Source organism: Scomber japonicus, chromosome 2, assembly GCF_027409825.1.
Source record: "Scomber japonicus isolate fScoJap1 chromosome 2, fScoJap1.pri, whole genome shotgun sequence".
Taxonomy (NCBI): domain Eukaryota; kingdom Metazoa; phylum Chordata; class Actinopteri; order Scombriformes; family Scombridae; genus Scomber; species Scomber japonicus.
In genome coordinates, this window is record NC_070579.1 from 25,023,618 (window position 1) to 25,046,951 (window position 23,334).

Consider the following 23,334-nt stretch of genomic DNA (forward strand, 5'->3'; position numbering starts at 1 on the left):
CGGGTGTTTTATTTTGTGAAAATGACCGGAAGTGCGTTACTCGCTACGGCTAACTTGAGTGGCTCCGAATTCGCAGGAACAAAACTTTAAGCAGATGTTATTTGGACAAATTAGCGTCACATTGTGGATCTAAAGGGCTACTTTCTCGCCTAAAAAGGTTAGACATGTGGATAAAGTGGTATATTTACAGAGTTAGAGCTAAAATAAAATCCGGCACCGGACCTGGCAACCCGACTGCTGGAATTACTTTTTGGTTGTTGCGACCATAGACATATATACGTATACGTATATATACATACGCGACTACGATCTCGAGACATTAGATGGCGTTGTTCTGCCCATTCTACATATTCTACCTTTAAGATCACTTTACCAACTACAGCTTCAACATTAAAATGCTACACCATTGCATCAGTCCAAACCAGTAATACAGTGCTTAAAGAACTTTTAGGGACTATAAGATTCACTGAAACTGTTCTCAGGTACATATGTCAGGAAACACTTTATAAATACAAGGTGTGAGTGAGGTGTGAATGCTTGTAGGACAGAACAGGGGCAGCACTTTTACTTTTGATACCATTTCACTGATACAGTCATGCTTTTATACTTTGGCAAGGTTTCACATTGAGGTATTGCTGCATTAACTTAAACGATCTGAATACTATCTATCTATCTATCTATCTATCTATCTATCTATCTATCTATCTATCTATCTATCTATCTCTGTCTGTCTATCTATCTATCTATCTATCTGTCTCTGTCTGTCTATCTATCTATCTATCTATCTATCTATCTATCTCTCTATCTATCTATCTATCTGTCTATCTATCTGTCTATCTATCCATCTATCTATCTATCTAGTGTTAAACTTTGGGAAATCTCTGATTGGTGCTTAATAAGGCAGTGACATGTTCAGTGAAATGCCATTGGTCGGCTGCATCAGTGGGCGTACTCAGAGGAGCAGCCTCACAGTCACACAGTTGACAGGAGCTGTGTAAAGTGTCACCGACAGAGATGAGAGCGGTGGCGGCTGGAGTTGCTTGTACAACTTAATTGCAGGTACGTTTTCCCAGACATATATTTCACATATAGTTCACTGGCTACTTACTCGCTGAAAAAATAATATTAAATACTGTTAACTGTTGCAAGCATTGCAGGTGATGAAATTCATGTTAGGCATATGTTTCTACGCGTGTAAACTAGTTGGCGCTACATTTATTTCCGTTTAAGGTGAAACTATGTGAATATTTTAGTTTAAAGTGTTTTACTGTTTGTATCTATCTTAATTACTGTCTTTCTCATACCCGTTTGTAATTGAAACGTGTCTATTTATGCTGTTGTTGTTTTGCCGTCTTAATGACATAAACGTTTCGCACTAATGAGCCACAGGGTATTATCTGATCGGTTACGAATAGAGTGTACCAGGCATGCAGATAAGATATATGGCAGCGGTTTGTTATCAGTTAGCACCTGATTGTTGCTTACCAGTCATTCCTTCGCTGCTGTGCTCTAGCTACTTGTCAGTTGGCTCTTTTGAAGAAGCATCTCTTTTTGTGAATGGGCTCCTTTACATGGAAGTGAGGCTATGGGACCAAAAAACAAACAAACAAAAAAAACACTTCTACACATCGTGCCCTATGACACGGGAAGAAACGTGTCATAGGGCCGCTCCTGAGATAATAACGAAGGTTTGATAACAGTGCCTGATCCTATTGAAGCCCAAGCTCTATGTTGTGTCTGTTGGGGTATAAAAGCACAGCTGTATTTCCTCCAGCTTCCTTGTTTTAGATCAGGGCTTCCTGGTACCACTTGGTCTTAAGGGGATGAAGAGTGGCTGCAGTGTGTGTGCATGTCTCTGTGTTTGTTTTTGTTATTATATTAGTTATATTTATATAGTAGTAGATTATATTAGTCTCCATTATAAATGACATTTTTGTTCATAAAATAAGCCAGTGATCATTTACATGCAATAACCTATTGTATGAAAATATTGTCTTCAGCAACAAGGCTCACATTAAATCTTTATAGGCCCTGTAAATCTCAAATGTTGACTAAATTAAGATGCCCACACCCTCCACTTTTTTGATCAAAATCAGACTGGTGATGTCAGCCATTGGGTGAGGTCCTCCAGACAGAGACAACAAAACAGTCACATAGTGATATTTAGGCCAGATTAGATGAATGCCGGTAATTAGTTTTTAGTAATTAGTAGTGTAGCTCTAGAATAACTAAAAACATGGGGAAATTAAATAACATTGTCAAACTATGAGTAGTCTAATAATCAGTGATCTTACTCCAACTGTAAATATTCTCCAAATGGAGAGGAAAAAGTCCACGTGGAGATGAGTCTGAAATCCATTGTCATTTTAAACTCAACCTTACACAGTGTTATCACTATACCCAGCTATTTTATGATTACTGAGTAAAATCACACAGCCACAATTCTTGGGATAATACAAACACCTACGATGAGATAATGCAGCAAAAAAACATGTTTTGGATAGTTGATAGGTGAGGCATTGGCTGGAACAGATGCATCATAGGACACAGTATTACCTTTGAAACACCACCACGGCATCATCATAAATGATCTATCTAACACATCATTAGGCATTAGTTTAACCTCAACAACGTCAGCATTAAATAATGATGATGAATACAGTAATTAGCTTCATACTCACTAACCGTAACCTACAAAACTGAAACTGTAATGACTTTGCTAAGTCCAAAAACAACACGCGTGTATCAAAATTCCTCTCATAAGTAACCAATGGCCATATCCACCTGTCACTGCTATCTGGTCAGTTGTGTGGAGCACGATGTTGTAAATTTGGTACACAGATTGGAGCCTCGTAGAAACTTTAAGTTTTTCAAATCTGTATAGTTTAGTCCAGTTGAATCGAACTTTGCTGTGAAGTTGTACTTATGTGCAGAGTATCTGCATTGGCTTCCTTTATATTAGGAAACCAGAAGTCAGTTCGTAGGAAGTATCATGACAATGTCTTCTAAGTACCAGATCAGGTAGTGAAGGACTGCAACTAACTGCAACTATTTTCATTAGAAAATTGTGAAAAATGTTGTGTCACAGCTCAAGGTGACTCCTTTTTATTCAGTTTACAATCATATGGGACTACAGAAACCAGAAAATATTCACATTTGGAATCAGATCATTCTTTTTTTCAAAAACAAAATACAAAATAGTTTGTGATTTTCTGACAATAAATTAATTGATTCATAGTCATCATTGAAGGTCTAAGTCAGTGTAATGTGTTTTAATGCCAACAAAGACTACCCTGATAAGATGTATCATCCCTCCAGAGTTTCTCTTTAATGTACCAACGTCCTAATCCTTGATCACATTGAAGTGCATGCCGTTGTTTTGTTTAGTTTTTAAAGATTTTCATTTGTGATTTTTACCTTTATTTGACAGTTAAAGATGTTGAAAGACAGTCACAGGAAACATGGGCAGAGAGAGAGGATGATATGCAACAAAAGGTCCAGGGCAGTCATTAAATGAATGTTTTTAAGTTGATATTTTTCCGCGTGTCGGTCTGTGGTTCAATCAGTGATATTATAAAAACAGTGGAAGACATTGCTTATTGACCTTTTATGTTCTGTTAAAATAAGACACTGACTGGTAAATACATTGACGGGGGAGTTTTATTGTGCCACTCTGCTCCATGAAGGTCAACGTCATGTGTCATCTCTGTGACCTTTCTATACAAAGACCTCTCAGTCCTGCATGAGCTGTCAACCACATTTGGACCCATTTTGCTGTGGCGTCCCAAAGGCGTTTCAAATAATCTTTGTTGTTGTTAATCAGTTGATCAACAAGTGAGCCCGCATGAGGCCAGTGATGTCAGAGGGTCAGACACATAAAGAATTACACCTACGGGCTTAAAGGAAGTATCTGGACTTTGTTTGAAATGCTGATCTTCAAGAGGCATCTGAAGACCTGATGAATTCAAGTTATCTCTTAGTCACTTGACGTAATATCTTCTCAACAAAGTGCTCAGCAAAACCATTCATACCAATATTTACAGTCATGCACAAGCAATATAAAGTGTTACAATAGTCAGTTTATATTTGTGTCATATTTTTGACAATTACAAAGTTTGCTGAGGAATCTTTGTTTTGAAAGTTAGACCACTACAGTCACATATTCCCAGACAAGTGTACTCAACATTTTACAGTAAATGATAGCCCTGCCCAAACTTTTTGCAAAACACTCTTTATCCCACATACCGCAGCCTCCAAGATGCAGACAGCCACAGACTCTCTTCAGTTTGAGACACCACCCTTTTGTTTGCCCTGTGAGCAATGAGAAAATAAATGGCAACACTTCTTGGCATAGTCGGGTACCTGTGCTCTCCTTGGAAAGCAGTCTCCATCGTGGCTGAGGCAGTTTCATGCCAAGTATGTGTCTATTTGTGTTGCTGATCATGTCTATGTGACGCATTTGGTACATCCTGTGCTTTTTACCAGTTAGATCACATTACACCCAGTGACCTTCTCTCAAAGTTTACTGCAATGTTATTGCGTTGCCTCATTATGCCCACACTGACTAAATAAGGTCTGCCGCGTGGTGAGGCTGACGATCCACAGGAATCCTCACATTTTTCTGCACACTTTTTTTACTTCTCCCCTCAGCCTGTTTGTTTTTCCACACACGTCACCTGCAGAATGTCCAGAGTATGTGGTTGGAGAACGTCTCACACTGGGTCCTGTGCTTTACCGTGTGCTTTCTGAAGGAGGATTATTAACTATTTATATAAAGGCTTCCAGTATGTGGCATTAATATTAGGGAAATCTGAGCTGTATTGCACTGCACACCAAGGTCTTGAAAAGTTTGAGAGGTAGTTTTATAGCAAAAAAGTTAAATATTTGGGGGTGGGTGGGTGGGTCACCATTACTTCTTTCCTAAGTGGCAACTTAGTGGAAACAAAAGGTCATTTAAGCTACAGTAAAGTCACAACTGCAGATGACTGAATTGCATCTGTATAATAAAAATGTCTTGTTTCTCATTAAGAGTTTTTAGTGAAAAGCACAAATCATTCTTTCTTAATGTTTCCCACAGTTCTCTGGTTATAGACAGGCCTTCTGCCCGAGGCCGCAGCTGTATCTATGGTAACAATACTCTCTTTGTTCAGAGGTGTTTTTATCCTCAACAAGAAGGGATTTAGAAGTATTTCATGCATAAAGAACGAATCTAATCACTATTCCAACACACTGATGGAAAATCTCTGCAATAAGGGCTCACACACACAGGAAAGACTCACAAGTGCTAAGCTCAAAGAAAGCAGAAAACTGTTGACTATGCTAAGCTGCAGTTGGTAAGTCTTGTAAAAGTAACTTTTTGTCATATTTGCTAAAACTGTCACTGGCTCATTTAGCCCCACCTACTGCTGCTACTGCAAATTGCCAGAATACACTGGACAAAAAGAACCAATCAGAGCCAGGATTGTGTCTGATGAAGTGTCTGACAGCTGTCAATCACTGTTCATGTACACAGCCCCCTCCCCCTTCCTCCTCAGCTCGGTCAAGCTCATATCTCCGAGAGCGGCTTCAGGAGCGTAGAGAAAGTAATGGTGCAGCAACAACCACCGCGTGCACGTGGTCGCGTGGTCGCGTGCCGTCGTGCGCACGTCAGCCAGGATCTGAAAGTTGTACTTCTTCAAATTTGATGCTAAGTCCTCTCTCTCCTCAAAGTTACCAACTGCAGCTTTAAAGCTCTGGTGCAAACATTGTATTTTGCCAGTGAAAACTACTGTTCTTTTGTTTAGTCAAAGATTCAGTAGTGAGTATATTAATGTGAGTTTCAGATGCACAAAATGGTAAGCATCTTGCAGGAACTTACTGCTCATGAAGTGTGTGTTGGTGCAGTATGGCATTTCCTATTACGCACTGTGTGTATATGCATGTGTGTGTACATGTGCGTGTCCATCAGCTTGCATGTGCATTTGTGTTTCAACATAGTATTTGTACAAAACCTGACTGACGCAGGTTGCCTATTTCATCCTAAATGTCACACCCTTAAATGACCCCTAATGGACCAGTCGGCCCAGTTCACACCATCACAGACCCCACAAGAGATTTCATACCACACACACACACACACACACACACACAAACACCTTGGGAAACCCCCTTTGTAGTGCTACCTCTTCCTATCCTCTTGCCTGATGGATTTAGCACACTATCCCCAGCAGCTGCATATATTTTCTCCTTTGTTCAGTCAGACCTGTGATTGGATGCTGTATTTATACCAACACACCCAGTCATCACCTCTCATTGAGGTTTTTTTTTGTTTGACTTATTCACCTTTTTGTCACAAATTTTGGCCATTAGTGTGAAAAATGTTTGCAGGGCCTGGGGAGGAAATAATCTATAGCCAGTCAGGCCAGGCAAGTTTATGCACACACACACACACACACACACACACACACACACACACACACACACACACACATACACACACACACACACACACACACACACACACACACACACACGCATACACACACACACTCCAAGAGGACTTCCTCACATTGTCCAGCATGTTGATGCAGGAAATCACTTTGATTGATATCACATTAAATTAAAAGTTGTCGGTTTTAGGGTTTACTTTGCAACGTTTGCATACAGTCACACATGCAAGCCACAGCATTAAGTGGCCTTAAGCTGTCCTGCTTATATTATTTCAGGTAATAATCAAAGTTTAAAAACATAATGTTGACAATACAGCAAGTATGTTGTCCAACTGGTTTGTAGGTCAAGCTCATTTATTCTTAAGAAAGGAAAAAATCTTAAATGAACTTCATGATACAATTTTTAACATCAGCTTATTAAACACTTCATGCACACAGATTCCTTCCACATACTGTATGCATTTAACCTTTTTAGAAAATTCAAATGCTGCCACTTTGTACCTATACTTGCTTTTCAGGGATTGTGTGCTATATAATTAGGGGATAAACTTTTCTCTATGTCCAGGTATAGCCTATATGTTAAAGATGATGTGGCGCATCCATTTCAGTTCACCTCATACTGTCCTAGGTTGGGGATTTCCAATCAAGCAAAAGCACATATGTAAGCCCACCCCCACTGTAACACCACCTCTGTTTTGCTCTATGAACGCACTTCCACACATCGCTGTCAGGTCCTTCCTGTTTTCTGTGATATCTGCATTATGCCTGAACGGAAATGAGCACTCCTGTTTTCTGTTAGGTCGCATTGTTTGAGATTTGTTTGGCCGACTACTGCCATGCGCTGCGGCGGCTGCCCACATAGGGAAGGTGTCGTTGGATGTGTATCGTAGCTTAAACCAAGATCAGGAACTGATTCACATTAACCGTAAATAGTCAACAGTCACAGTGGAAGTTTGTTTCATTGGCATGTGGCCTTGGCACCTGTAAAAGCATCTCTACGTATGCTCTGTTTGATCTGTGTTGTTTGGCTGGTTTTATGTAGCAGGAAGGAACTTATTGCAGTAACTAAAAATATACCAGGGATTTTGCAGTCCGGAGCACTCCTGTGGATGTGTGTTTTATCAAAATGATTGGAGAACATAGCTGAAAAATCTGAGTTAGTGCTAATTGTTGTACAAGAGTAGATCCAAAAAGTAAGGTGGTGTAGTAGTGACCTCACATTTGTGCTAATAGTGCTTGCAAAACGTATTTGTAACGCCTCTTTTTTCATGTACTGTGTGTACTTTCAGATTAGGTTATATGCTTTTTGCCTATGAAACACATCTATCTGCATACAGTACACGTGCAGTGTTAAGAAAAAATAGCTTTTCACTTCATGGCAGTAGTTTAAGTTTAGTTTCATTGTTTGTGGAAAAGCCACATGGACTTATTTGGAGTTATTTAAGACCGAAGACTTGACAAATTGTGAAATCGTCCTTTAATTTAAAACTCAATGCAACCATTTTGCATTAAGAAAATTTTTTAATTTGGACTACCCTGCAGAGCCTTGGGTGAGCACATGATTATAAATAACTTGCTTTGTGAGAACAAACCTAAAGAAGAAGAAGAACTTTGCTTAAACTATGGTTAGATACCGGAAATTTGCTATGAAATCATGCATGACATTGTCTTGTCGATGTTATGGTTCAACTTCAACCATAAAAAATTCTTTCCTTTTAAATATTTTGTTTAAGCATTTCAAAATCAAAAAGCTACAATGATGCTTTCTTTGCTTTGACAGGTTCACTTTTTTGTAGCAAACATTCTGCAGACTGTGGGTTTTCCAAGCTAGGTATTTGGAAAGGCCGTGAATGATGTGGTGCAACTATTTTTAAGTTTGTTTTGTGTCCCTCACTCTCTGTCTCTTTGCCTCTCTCTCTCTCTCTCTCTCTCTCTCTCTCTCTCTCTCTCTCTCTCTCTCTCTTGCTTTCTCTGTCTAAATATAGAGTGTCATCTGCCCACTCATTCTGACAGAGAGGAAGTGCTGTGTATGTGTCAGCTCCTGCACTGCACTAATAGTTGCTATTAGCAAAGCTAAAAACAGGGTTTGTGTCTCTGTATGGTGGCAGTGGTGAGACAGCATGCGTGTGTGTGTGTGTGTGGCAGTGGTGAGACAGCATGCGTGTGTGTGTGTGTGTTTGTGTGTGTGTTTGTGTGTGTGTGTGTGTGTGTGTGTGTGTGTGTGTGTGCATGTGTGAAAGACAGCCAGTGACATAGGACAGGAAAAATAAACTCTCAAAATTAACCTTTTGCGCATGCATTTCATAATGGGCACCAGTTAGATGATTGAAGGTGTAAACAGGGATGTATATATATATATATATATATATATATATATATATATGACAGAGAGACAGGAGAGTGAATACACTAGAGGCAGCCGGAAACCTGTGGTCAAACAGGCAGCGCTCAGCTGCTGAGGCAGCGCTGCTAACTCGCTTTTTTTGAAAGTGCTGCTTTTCTCCGAGGGATCAGGGCTAAATCCATCACACTAAATCCTTTCATTGTACACATACGGCCTGTGGAATGACCCCATTTTGTGTGTGTGTGTGTGTGTGTGTGTGTGTGTGTGTGTGTGTGTGTGTGTGCACGCGTGCCTGTGTGTGTGTGTTTTTGTTTGCGAGTTCGTGACGGAGAAAGAGGAATAGGTAGAATGAGAAACCAACGTGAAAGAGAAAGAGAAACCTGTCTAAGTTGAAAATAAAGACAAATCTATCCACCATTCAGCCTTGAGCCACCTAAACATTCAAACTCAAACAGTGTATGACTCTAACTTAAACACCTGCACATAAGAACACTCTCCTCCCTTCTCTCTCCACCTCCCCCTTCAATGCTGCTGACACACACAGCCCTTATCCCCTGTGACTACCTTACTCATACCCTCACACAAGAGGAAATGCTCTCGCCAGTGAATCGCTGTCCTCGCTTGCCTGTGACACTCTGTCTCTCTCTCTTACTCCGTCACTCATTAGTTTCCATACGGAGTGTGCAGTGTGTGGATGTAAGATACCTGCAGGCCCGCTTGGTCCGTGACTGTACATAGCAGGGGTACGTTTGTGTAATGTTTTCTCTACTTTACACCTTGTGTGGTGGTACAGCTGTATATTTGGACATGCTGATTTATTTTAGCTAGTGGCTAGGTAGTTATTTAATTAGTTCCATGAAGCAAATAGGGTTAAAGCTGTTTTGGACATGATTTGTTTTTTGTAAAATCATCAGGTTTTGTAACTTTGTGCTTTTAAAATTTTGTAGTTTCTGATGTTTCTTTTACACAAAAGGTATGATAAGCTTCATGAGCGCTCTGGTTTACATTCAGCATTTTAAGAGTAGAGTCGGGTGGATATTTTTTAATAACTCATGATAGAGAAAACTGCATTTCGTCTGGATATTTAGCTATTAATGTTTGTTGTGGTAGCGATGGTCTTACATTTAATTTATGTTGGCTCTAGCTATCAGATCATATAGGATCTGAAAATTAAAAGAGGACATTCAATGAAGGTGATTTTTGCTCAGGTTGCTTTGGCTAATTTTCACTATACATTTGTATTGTGGAGGACTCACAAGCCTGTGTGGGACCTGGGATGATGTAGTGGCTTCAGGGTTGAGGGAGGTTTAATTTATTTATAAGAACACTTTTTTTATCACTGTTGGGTAGGGTTGGTGTGGGTTAACTGCACGCTCTTTCACCTATTAAGCTTCAGTGAATACAAGTGGGTGTATGTGTGGGAAGGTGTTCGTGTGGGGGGACTTTAGACACTTAACTTGCAATTTTGTCCCCCAGCAGTAACTACTCAGGTTTAAACTAGAGGAACCATATTTCGCATACCAATTCAAAAAAATAGAAACATATAGAGACATATATGGGTAGAGTTTATATTCAACCCCCCTCTTAACACAGAAAGTGAGTTTTAAATAGCTCCATTGAACTTATATATTTTTACACCTGTTAGCAAGCAAACAGAGAAACACCTTCAGAATACATCACTTAACCACAGTGACTGTCAGCCACCAAAAGTAATTGTGAGAAACTGCCCACATTAGTGAAACTTCCTGTCTGTGTCGTCTTCCTGATTACAGTTAATAGACCCACAATGCATGCGAGACATGACCAACCTGGCCCCCTGGGATAACTCAAGCAGGCTGTGCAGCATGGAACCAACAGGTAATACACACCGTACTCAGCGATTCATGTAGAGTTTTTTTTGTTTAGTTTTTTGTTACATCTATAGTTATTTTCCCTGAGTGTATAGTTATTAGTCAAAGAATCAGAATGCAAGTCTCAGTACTTTAGAGCTGGTTTGTGTTCAAAAGAAGATCTTATACTGTGTTAAACTTAACGCAAAACCTTTTCATATTGTACTTTAACACCCTAACCTTTTGACTTTATTTTCAGCTGGCTGTTCCCCCACGGTTCCAGAGCCAGAACTCTACCGCAGCATTCAGGCTGTGCTGCCCAAAGACACAGACCACCAGCAGGCTCCAGACTGCCTCAACAAAGGTCAAATACGATCAACCACATCATAGCATATTGCCAGATATGAGAACTTTCCTCTCAGTACTGAGGCAATTTGATCTGTTTCGGCTGTTGTCTCTGCTCGTGCATGTTACAAGAAATATCACAAAAATCACAAACATTATCTGATTGTTTCACAGGCTCTTAACTTATGGTTAAGAATCAAAAAACAAAACACAACCATAATTTTTGATTTTTATCATTAGATAAGATTAGATTATGCATTCACATTCACATTGGTTTAATATAATTGTGTGGTTTTTCAGAGGAAAGTCACTTGCTTTTCTGTTTTTGTGTTTTTCTTAATCCGAAACCAATCCAAATCCTTCTTGTAAACTTTTCCACCATCTACAGATATTTGATGAAGCCAGCCCTCTAGTGTTACTGACATTGTGGAATATTTAGCCCTGTCAGCTGTATGAGGGCTGTTTAGTGGTTAGTCATCAGATACATATTGAATCAGCTGTGTTATGGAAAAAAGAGTGACACATTTGGCAAGCTTGTGTTTAGTGCCATGGAAATTGTGCATCTGTTAATGGCTTGTGTGTGTGTGTGTGTGTGTGCTTGTGTGCAGGCATGCTCAGATGGACGCTTCATAAGAAGGTTCAAAACAATCCTGCCAACAGCTTATCTCTGGTGTGGGTGCTGATAAAGGAGCTGGAGAAGGTATGTGATCGCTGCTATAGTCCTGTGTACACTTTGCAACTTCTGTGTTTCTGTTGACCGATTAATGGACTGATTGACCCTAGCTCTAGCAGTGTACAGTCCTTAGTCTGTCTTCTGTCAAGGCGATGGAACAGAGCCCTGACATAGTGTGTGTTTTCTCTGCAGGCTGAGAGATTGGACTGTCGTAAACACATCATACCTCTGCTTCACACACTCATGTATGCCATCATTCAGGTACAGTATTCATGCCACATTGTTGCATGGTGAAAAATCTGCCTTGGATTTGTTTATTCTTACTTCTCTACACTGATTTCGCCTTGTTTTAATATAGTTATTTTAGTCATTTAATATAGGTAGCCTGACTGACACCAGTGGTAAAATCACATTGGCATGTAAGATAAATCTACATATTCACCAGACTGACACGATCCCTCATTGATCACACAAATCTTGCATTGTTATGTCAGACAATTATAAATGCATTGCAGGGGGGGAAATTTTGAAAGTTCCATCACTGTTAATTAAAATAATAACAAACAGAAGAGGTGTGTTTTCATTCAGGAATAAGTCTGATCAAGGAAGTGGATGCTTTAAATTACAAGATTCAAACGAACAGTTTTTTGTCATATTTTAGCAACAATAATTACCCTATGCTTACGGTAAAAGGAAAACAGTATTTGATTTCCTTGCCAGAATTAATTGTAACCTCTGCTTGTGTGTGTTTCATGTTCTTTCTGATCCCAGACAGCCTACATTCCAGATGAACTGTACAAGCGTGTGTATGACTTTTGCAAGAGACTCCTGACTTACCCTCATCCATACTGCACTGTAGGCCTCAGCTACACAAGACAGATAAAAACTGAGCGTTTCATTCCAGGTATTACACAACTCTTACTGTAGTTTTACATTTAAAACTAGATGTGATTGGTTTATTTCCTTCTGGGTTCATTTACTTCAGAACTACCTGATTAAGGAGCTCCAGCTGCTTAATCAGGGTCATATTCAGGTGCACTCAACATTTATAGCCTGACTAGCCTTGGTATCAGGATGTCTTTACTTGGTTCTCTCTAGTGAAAATTGAAGCCTTCAACCACAAGCGGTTATGTGTCTAGGTGACAATGATATGTTGTTATGATGATGATGATGTGTTTGTATAATGTCATTTCCCACAAAAACAGGTCAACCAAAACATGAATTATCTGTTAAACATACTGTTGACATTACAATTATGTCCTTTGTGTCTTAACACAGCTCAAATTGCTTACTGTCATTCATTCAATGCCAATGTCAATTTTATCTACAGGTCTGATGTTCCAGAGGATGCTCATAGCTGAGCAGAGACTAAGAAATGAGCACTATCCCTTTCAGGAGAGGTAGGTCAAAAATAAATAATGCATCACATGTCTGTGTGAACAGACACACAGATGCCTCAGAGAACTGACGGCTGATTTTATTTCCTCATACTGCTGCATGTAGTTACAGTAACATGCCTTCTTTGGCCATCACTCAAATCTCTGCAGGGTGTTTGTTCTGGCTGATCCAGAGGTCTTTTCTGGTTCCTTGGCACAAGTCCTGTTGGGTGATATTGAGGCGTCTGCTTCAGCTTCAGGTGGATTTCTAAGTCCTTTAGATCACATGCGTAGTGTGGTCCAACACACCATACAGGCTGCTTTAGGAGCAGAGCAGTGCAACGGGTCAAAACTGGCTCAGGCCCTGAAGGTCAGTGGAACCATACAATACTGTTGGTTTGTGCTCGCCATCTCTTTTGAGTTCTCTTTTTACCTTTCTTGTTCATTGTGTCACTGCTTTTATCTTTGTATGTTTGCCAACTGCAGGTTTGCTCTGCCTGTCTTCCCTTCTGAAAAACCCTTCTCTGGACTAACAATACTTGCAAAGATAAAGTGACTGCTTTTCCGCATGCTTACTATTTTCTCTTTCTTAGTTCCTAGTACTCCCTGTATTATGTTAAATCATTAACATATTAACTTGACTGTCTTTATCAAATGTGAGTTTACTTTACACTTGAATGTTGATCCTAGAATCACAAAGTTCAACTCTGTTTGTTCATTTCATTGTTTTTAGTTATAGCAGTAAGCAGTCTATTATGGCCGTGTGCTTTATAGTTTTGCACCTGGTTTAAAAATAAAGAGTACCCTCTCAATTTCTATGTTTCATGTGAAACATCCTCAATAAGCTGTTGCCTGCATTGTATAGTGGAAGTGTCTCCTGGCACTGGTCCTAAAGTAACACCTCAGCAGGACACACAGGAGGGCAGACATACACACACACACACACACACACACACACACACACACACACACACACACTCTGCTGGCCCTTCACCCCACTACTATAAATACATGGTCTGTAGGTGTTTATCTTCCTGTGTGCAAGTTAGTTCACCCACATGTGTTTGTGTCTTTTGGGACAGGACATGGACCACGACGTTGAGCAGTACTTTCAGGAAGTGGTGGCGACTCTAGAGCAAAGTGTTGAGGAGGGCAGCAGAGGTGACGGTCGAACATCGCGAAGCCGTCTTCAGAAGCTCTACAGTGAGATCGTCACTGATATAGATTCAGGTAGGGGCTCCCTGAAAAGGAAATACAACAAAACTGAGTTCGCGAGGCAGAGCCACTCTGTATTAGGCATAAGTCAACTCACTGGTTTAGCTTAACAACAGTGAAGGGGGAGAACCACATGAACCACAGTAGTATCTTGTCATGTAACAGGGTGGAGTCAAATGGAAAAAAGAGAAGAGGCAAGTGACGAGACAAATATGTTACTGTGTCATCTTAATCCCAACATAAAAGGATTCTGACTTTACAAAATGATCTGCATTAAATGGGCCTGTGGTATTTAATTTGGATCTCTATTGAAAAATGTATTCTGCTATAGAGTGCATTGAAAAATGTGTTTGTATCTATTTCCACTTTTGCTTGAGCCCATAATCAGTCTGTCTGTACTGCTACTTCACTGTAAGCAAGTGCAGTGGTGCAGTGTGCGGTTAAAGCATATGGATATGTTTTCTGTGTCCACAAAGGCTTGACATGGCAGCTGTTGAGCTGAGATCAAATATGTGACCTTGCTTCTATCTATTTTTTTCTGTTGTGTCCAAAACAGTTGAGTCAGTTGTCTGTATGTTTTAAATTTTCCGGATATCTATTTCCATGACATCCACTCTTTTCCCTACTATTATCATGTCTGCAACCCACCCAGTGAACCTGCTACCCTTCTTCCCAGCTTTGAGACTGAGGGATGGACAGAGAGGAAGTGCAGGGGGGATTGTTTTGTTTTGAGTGTCATTGTGACCGTTTTGGTCTTTTCCTCTCTCTCTTCCTCTGTATGTATGTGTATGTATTGTAGAGCCATTGTCCAGAGGACCACTGTCTGATTGCCCTCTTCCCAACCCAGAGATGAGCTTCCACCTGTGGACTGAAGATTTGGATATCTGTGAGTGCCTCTCCACATCATGGGGGGTCTAAAGGAAGTTGTTACTCTCAGTCAGCTGAACTGAATGAGGCTATAATTGTGATCTTTGACTCAAAACTAAACGGAAGAAACTAGAAATAAAGGGGAACGATTCCCATGAACCAAGTCATTTTGTTATTTAGCAGCAAATACAATATTTTCTGTTGTGATCAAGAGCATCACATGTAGATGCCAAGTTTTATTATAACTTACAAAGGATGATATACTTGATAAATTAAAGTTTAGCTTTAGTTAGCCTTATTAGACAAATAGCATAAATTATTCAGTGTAACTTGGATATCTTTCTTATATTTTTCTTATATCAGAAATTACTATAGATGAGGCAATTTCATTAAAAAGCAAGCCATAATGCTGTACTGCTTAATATCTTGAATAAGATTACTCTATACTAACTGTGATTGTTGTCTGTATACTGTGTCTAGTGCTACATTAACAAGCATTAAATGCTGAGTGGATCATAATGCAGGAGCTGATTAAATGTTTTCATAGATTCCCCGGATGGAAGCAGCAGTCTTTAAGTTTTACACACAGAGTTTCCTCCCCTGTTGGTAAAGCATTAGTGAATGTGTGCATGTGAATGTGTGTGTCATTGTTGTGCTCAGGTTTGCACTGTCTGAGTGCTGAACCCTGATCCACATGTAAATGATGAATATTAATGTACTGACAGGGCGAGAGCTGGCCAAGTGGTTTCGATCCAGCTCGATGTCAGAGCAGTTCTCCCTCAGTCCGGAGCAGGAGGACTTTGAGCTGGGTGAGTCACCAGACCTGATACCATCTGACAAGACTCGCTTCTCAGTCATGTCCAACGACAGTGGCATTGAAAGAGATCTTCCCCCCACTGCTGATCCATCCTCAGTGTCACCTCTGGATGCTGCCAGTATGAGTTCATCATGGGAACAATGCAAAAGGTGAATTTAGTACCTGTTAGCTGATGGTAATTAATGGTGACTCTGCAGTCTTTCTATTAAAAGATGAAAAATTACAGATATTTTCCAAAGTTTGTGGAATAATTGCCTACCTTTCCATGTGAAACATTTTAAAATTCACTGGAGATCCAGTAGACAATTCTCACAGAGAACATTTCGACCACCTGACTTTTGTTCAATGAAAAATCATTCCTGACCTTAAAAATGTTCACGATCATTCTTAATGGGCTCTTTTGCATCACTTATTTCGGTCTGCAAGCCTTGCATTACTTTAAAATCATCAGTACTTGGATTATGACAGTGGACCTCCTACTTTCTCCCAGTGAGCCAGAGTCATCAAAGCTGTCACGACGTGGAGGCATCAAGATGAAACCATCTGTGAAGGACAGTATGGTGCTGATGCAGGACACCCTGGAAGAGCATGTAAGTCTCGGAGGAGGAGGAAGTGGAGGGAGGGGAGGAAGAAGAGGGACAACTCTCCAGAGGCGGGCAGGAAACAGTGCAATGCAGAACCCCTTCCCCAAGCAGCAGAGACACTTTACTGCCAGGATAGTTGTCATGGGGGATGACAGGGTACTGGGCCGCCTGGCCAAGGCCTACTACTTCTTCAGGTGAGTAATGCAAACACAAGATTATCATGTTTATTTGATAGCAGATGGAGGATTAGAGTTGGTGGCAGCAGCACTCAGACTAGATGTGTATTTGACTAAGCTGTAAACATACTATATTACCTCCATTAGTTATTTGCTTCTGTAAGTTTTGACTCATCATTTTGATTCATACCTCTGTTACACTGTACTATTACTGTTGTTTTGTAGACAATATTTTTTGGCAGGTGAGATCTTCATGTTATGATGGAAACATTATTTTCACAACACAAATAAGCCCTAAATGATATGAGATTTTGGAGCACCTTACTGCTGTTTTGCATCATTATTAAATACACATAGATATGAAAATCACCTATCTTGCAAGAACAGTATATTGGCGAACATTTCTATGATTAGAAATGCGCCCGTCATATATTTCTGAATATATTTTGGGTAGAATATGTGACAGTGATGCTTTAATGGAAATCACTTTTGCCACAGTAATACAACCTAGATAGACTACATACTAAAAAAATACAGTGAATATGCATGTACTTATATAATGTATAACAGTGTCATTTAAACTCCAACAATACAGTTTGATTACTTCTACTGAACTGGAGAGGTAACAGATCACTGCTTTAGATTACTGCTAAGTCTGTTTTAGGAAGTTGTACTTCTCCAAATTGGAAATGTCCAACGTTTGAAAATGAAAACCTTTTTGCTTTATCAAACATTCTCACTTTCTGTTCTTCTCACAAATGGTTTGGTTTGCCATTTCAGGAAAAGGGAAGCACGGAGGCTTTTTCTTACAATGAAAGTCAACCTCCAGTTTTACTACATCCCTGTTTGCAGGGCGCCTACTCCTGTCTCTCCTGTCAGGGTAAGGCAACTTCCTCTTGTCTACACACCTTCTGACTGTTATTGTGTGAAAGTAAATATACCAAGATAATAGGACAGGTCAGCATGTGGACATTTGTATTACATTGTTGTTGTTGTAAGTTTTTTATAAATGATGCTGTATTGATACTGCAGAAATACTCAATATACTCAACTTCACCTTATATCAATTGCATATTTACATTTATTTTTGTATTTTATATTTAGAGTTATTGAACAAACTTGTGGGAAACAAACACATGAGTTACAAGACATGCAAAGATAATTGTACATATTGCTGTTTTGCTCCAGAATTTTAATTATTAGTTAGTTATTATTAGTTAGTTATTTTGGCTATCCTCCCTTAAATGCATTTGTGTTCTGACATACAAAGTATGCCTCATATAGACCAAATCTCACTTTCATAATAATTTGCTTTGAAAAAATACAAGTCTAGACACAGATTGCATCAAAAAACAATGCGTAATACTATTAGGTAGTAAAACACAAAACATGCCATATGCCGAAAAAAACAACAACCCAAACTTCAGATATGTTTTGTTCTCTCACTGCCGTTTATTTAGCTAATTTAATGTATGTTTGGTTAAACTTGTCATGTTCCCTTTTTCTAGGAAAGCGTACATCAATCAAAGGGAAACCCCTGTGCTCTTGGTTCCTACTTGAGCATGGTTGATCCATGGTACAACTCTAACATCAAGAGTTTAGGCTGCATGATCCCCAAACTGGCTATGATGGTATGACCCAATTCAAAACAAATCTGAATGAAATCTTCACATCATGTCTATGTTAGATTAAGCCTTTGATTTTGAGTGACTTGTAAGAGAAAAGAATAATTAACATGTCAAATTCCCTGTAGAGCTTGGACACCATGATTCTTTTCAGTATGACTACGTGCAGAATAGATTGTCACTCACATACAGTACGCAGAGACCCTGAAAATGTAATGACATTACCGCATCTCATTTAGTCAACATAGCAAGTGTTCTCTGTATGTGTTAAAACACAGGAAGTTGCACAACATCTCTTACTGCAAGGAACATAAGCACGTTGATTTCACTGAAACCACAGCTACAGTGAGCTGAACTCAGAAGACGTCTTGACACTTCTCTGACACCATAAGCCTTAAAAAAGAAATCAAATTAACAAGTAATTGATGAAAAACCTTTAAGGAACCTTTAAGTGGAATTTAATCATTTGTAAAATTATGTAAAAGTCTAAGAAAAAATTGGTAATACTTTAGATTGTTCCCAAGACAATAAACACTGTCTTATGTTGCAGTGCCTGGAGGCATCTCTGTTTATATGACTTCTTGAAAAAAATTGGGCACTATTTGGCTAAGTCCTCTTTCTTTATTTCCTCTCAATTGATAACCAAATTGAACATGATTTGTATAGCAAAGCAGAACCTCATGTTTCGTTTTGTTTGTTTTTTCTCAACTTTTCTCTAATTCCTGCATCCTCATCTCTCTTCAGAAACATCAATTTTTCAAGTAAATGGAAAGAAGAGAAATGCATTTTTGTTGCTTTTTATGTGTTAACTTACAAAGGGTAATTTCTGTTTTTAAAACAAAAGAAAAAAAGGGATGTTTGGCTGTTTATTAAATGTTGGAAAATTACAAAGCACTGTTTGTATTACCTAACAAGCAGTCGACCTTTAAGTGATGCTCATTATATCCGCGTGATGTAACCCAAGTGTGACCAAAATGAGTTTGTGGTTAGATCATGCCGGCAAGCAAGCTAATTTTATATAACTGTTCTTCTCTAGCAAGAGACAAACCCGGTGAGACCAAAAGACCCCTTCTTGTCGGATGTCATATCCTACTATGTCCGTACTGGCCAGCAGCCTGTCTACTTCACAATCTACTTTGTTAAGGTAGAGTGATATATTTCGTGTGGATTTTGTTTGTTTTGTTTGTTTCTTAGCTATTTAAGCAAAGTCCTCCTCTGCTGAGCTAGGTTTACACCAAGTTTTTGACAAAAATATTTCACATTTACATTTTTCAAGTGCCGTTTGTTTTTTCAAAAACTGCTTGTTTTCTATTAGATCACATTCACCAGTGTGACAAAGGATCCCGTGGAAGAAGTGTTCCTTACCCATTTGGAGATGGAGTTTCCCGAGTTCAAACATATCTTAGCTTCAGTAAGAGGTAAATTGGGTGAGTATGTAGATTATTTTAACTTTATCAATTGTTTTCTTTTTTGTGTTTTGTGTGCATGTGTGTGACACACAATGTGTGTGCACCCATACCTACATGGATATGTGTACAAACCTGTTCTTCAACATGCCTGTCTCCAAAACAGACAAACAAAAGCAGAGGAGCTCAGGGGAGGTGTGTGGAGCTGTTGTTTCCATGAATTACAAAAAGGTAAATTCATTTTGTTAGATTATTTCCTTGTTAGATTACTGGCATGAGGGTGTTGACACTTCTGTGCTGTGTGTGTGTGTGTGTGTGTGTGTGTGTGTGTGTGTGTGTGTGTGTGTGTGTGTGTGTGTGTCCAGGTGACATTAAGTGGCCGAGATATTGACAAAGGAATCTCTGTCAGGATGTCAGGCGCTCAGATCAGTGCTATTCCCTCCAATGAAGCAGAAGGTTTAGTAATAATTTCAGTATTTTATATTGAAAATCAATGTTCCAATGTCTTTGATATTTTTTTTAAACTATTATTGTGTCTTATTCTTGCCTCACAGATCTGAACTGTTTGACACTAACACTGAATGAATCTCCAACAAGAACTAAAAACAACACTGTGGTATGTCCATGCAATATCTCTCAAATGTTTGAATACTCAAATGTGTCTTACAAAGACTGTTGTTGTTAAATCAACTAATGGAATGTAAATGGTTTATACAGCAATTAATCATTTTATTTATTTATTTTTAAATTGTCAGGAATCAAAGATTCGGGCCAGCAACATTAAGATCCGCAGCTTGGAGAGTCGCTCTTTCACTGTTACTCTGGACAAAGATTGTCGCAGGGCCTACAGACATGTGCAGAGGTGAGAGACAATCCTCAAGTGTACTGTAGGTGACTGAATTCATTTTAATTAAGATACTGTTGGGTTTCACTGGTTAGAGAAATAATCATTGATAGCCATCAATGCTATCAAAGCAGCAAGCTGCGCAGAAACATTCACCTGTTTGGGTCGCTGAATAATATTCTTGAATTTAATATGCCCTAGATCAACACATTTATTTTACACAGACAGCATGTCTTCTCAATCTCATCCCGCATCGTAGTTTGTTTTCACTTCCCTCTGCTCAACTCTCACCGGCAAAGCCACTTTGTTGACATGGCTACGCATTTGTGTAGACTTAAAATGACGTTAGATTCAGGGGGGTAAGACCTTTCAAATCTGAAAATGTATTCTTTAATTCAGTCTTGGTGAATCTAGACTATACTTCTGTGCAATTTAAACTGATTGCTCTATTATGTCAAACATGTTTGTGTTTTAGCATTGAGATCTTCCCGTGTCTCGACCCTGGATACTGCGTCCAGAAAACCATGAGGTCCAAATTCAGCCTGGGAGGGGACAAAGATGCTGGACTGACCAAATACATGAGCAAAGGACTTCCTCTACCAATCAACACATTTGCTGGAATCATCAACTGACCTCTGCTTAATATGATGGAGTTGCCTTGCAGAGAAACTTCAGAATTACGAGACCATTCACACTGTGTTTTGATATGAATGGTTGTTGCTTCTGTGATCTAGTTTGACACATGAACAGACAAAGGAATAACCTTTTAGTTGCACTCTGCTGCTCCTGAAACCAAAATAGTTGACTGGCACATCTGGAAAAAGACTGCAAATCAAAACAACTTAAGGCCCAATGCAACGCATGCAGGACTAATATCAAATTTTGCAGTTGAAAGAACAACCAGTTTGCTTTTACAGTAACGGGAACACAATTATATAACACAGTAAGCTATGATTGAACTCCTAGCAGTATTTCATGATTCATGAGTTTAACTACTGTGCATACTTTATGACAGTCATAAAATATACGCAGATTGGAATCATGCCAAAGAACAACCCAGCCAACATTGACACTGGAGAGACCAGCATGGAGAAAGCAAATGATTTCAATCCTTTAACTACTGATAATTGGATTGTAAATGTGACAATATTGTTACAACTCAGCAGGCAATCTGGAAAATCTGCATCACAAAGTTGCCACTCAGTGAAGCAGATTTTGAAGGGTTAATTGTAACAGTTGCTCTCCTTCAAAGATACACTACCTTCTACTGCCTTCTTGACACAAGCACACACTCCTACTTACAAAAATGCAGACTCACAGAATCAGTCTGTCAGCTATTAAAACATGCTAATTTGTTGAAAGACTGGTACGATGGCAGTTGACAATTCCCCATCTTTGGCTTTTTTTTTTTTTTTTTTGCTGAAACATTTAAATAAGTTGCTATTTCTGTACCTGGTTGCATGATGTAAGCTGTTAAGAAAATGCAAATGATTGACTTTAGCCTCAGGTTTAGTGTTTGAAAATGTTCTAGAAATTTGCTAGAACCACACTGTGTAGTGCAGAAACTAGAGCCATGTGCACTGTCTGGAATTACTACAGAATGAACACAACTACTGCATGTTACTGTCTCACACAGACCCTTGCATTATGCACGTACTGAGCTACAGAAAACAACTAAGTTTTAGGCTACTAGACTGTTGGCTTTGTCTTTGACGCCCCTGTCTATGCTTGATGATATGCAAAGGGCTAAACCTGGAGATACGTGAAAGTGAAACTTGCACAATGCTAGTAAATGTCTCAAATGTAACCTATTAACCTTGTGGTGTTAAAAAATCACCCCAACCCCCACGCTCTCATTGTGGTGTGTCAACAGATACATAAATGTGCTGAATTGCACCTGGTTGCACAGAGACAGCAGTATTGTTTCTCATTTACTAATAGAAGAGGCACGCTAATCCAGCAGCTGTGTGTGAAGCATGTAATTATGACTACATGTGTAAATATGACATTACTGTATGTGTCGTAATTATGGAAACACTCTCATAACATACTGCCATCATAGGATATTCTCCAAGTTATAGAGAGGCATTGAAGATCTGACACAATGGTAGGTTATTTATTAAAAAGATCAATTCACAGCCACATAATTATTATTGCCACAGTTATGATCTCAGACAGTGAAGGTCAACAGCCTCAGGAACTGAAAGCAATGTGTTTATTCGGTGCACAACATCAAAATCATGTGAGTGTGTGCGTTTGTGTCTGCTGGCCTGGCAGGGTGAAATCATGAGTTTGAAATTCATGATCTATTTTGCACATTGTTTTCATGTTATTTCATGTACAAAGATGATGTCATTATAAATCAAATCTAGTAATGTAATTGTGTAAATAAATTATTTTTTGTTTCGTAAAAAAAGTGTCTTTTAATGAATGTGACAAGTCTCAGCTTAAATCTCAACACTATTCCTGAATAAACGACTTGTTTCCGTGCTGATTGAAGAGGAAGTGGTTTTGCACTAGTTTGCCTCGACGTGCCCACAATGGTGAGTGCGTTCAGTTGCCACCAGATGGCGATATTTAGTCGCTATAACCTGCTTTGGCATATTGGTTAACACAGAGCCTCCTGTATGCTGCTGGATGCACAATGACACCTGCCAGAACATCTCGCTCTCTCTGAAATGCAGGTTGGTAACTGACTTGCGATGACTCAATGAAACGCAACAACAAACTGAGACTGCAAGACCCTCCCTCCCAGACCTCTCTCACCGCTGTTGCATCGCATCTGCAACTGGAAGCCTTAGGAAG

At 39.3% G+C, this 23,334-nt stretch overlaps 1 protein-coding gene across 1 annotated transcript; it reads left to right on the forward strand.

Moving 5' to 3' along the window:
* The first annotated feature begins 1,003 nt into the window (after positions 1 to 1,003).
* On the forward strand, positions 1,004 to 22,934 carry LOC128364594 (phosphoinositide 3-kinase regulatory subunit 6). Its single transcript, XM_053325162.1, has 22 exons — positions 1,004 to 1,059; positions 9,440 to 9,515; positions 10,545 to 10,629; positions 10,861 to 10,965; positions 11,555 to 11,646; positions 11,812 to 11,880; positions 12,391 to 12,523; positions 12,950 to 13,019; positions 13,167 to 13,365; positions 14,078 to 14,225; positions 15,010 to 15,096; positions 15,803 to 16,043; positions 16,385 to 16,672; positions 17,435 to 17,534; positions 18,163 to 18,285; positions 19,316 to 19,423; positions 19,595 to 19,697; positions 19,852 to 19,916; positions 20,051 to 20,141; positions 20,240 to 20,301; positions 20,441 to 20,547; positions 21,005 to 22,934. The coding sequence occupies exons 3-22, from the start codon at positions 10,563 to 10,565 to the stop codon at positions 21,159 to 21,161; spliced, it is 2,415 nt and encodes an 804-aa protein (XP_053181137.1). The 5' UTR covers positions 1,004 to 1,059; positions 9,440 to 9,515; positions 10,545 to 10,562; the 3' UTR covers positions 21,162 to 22,934.
* The last annotated feature ends 400 nt before the right edge of the window (positions 22,935 to 23,334 follow it).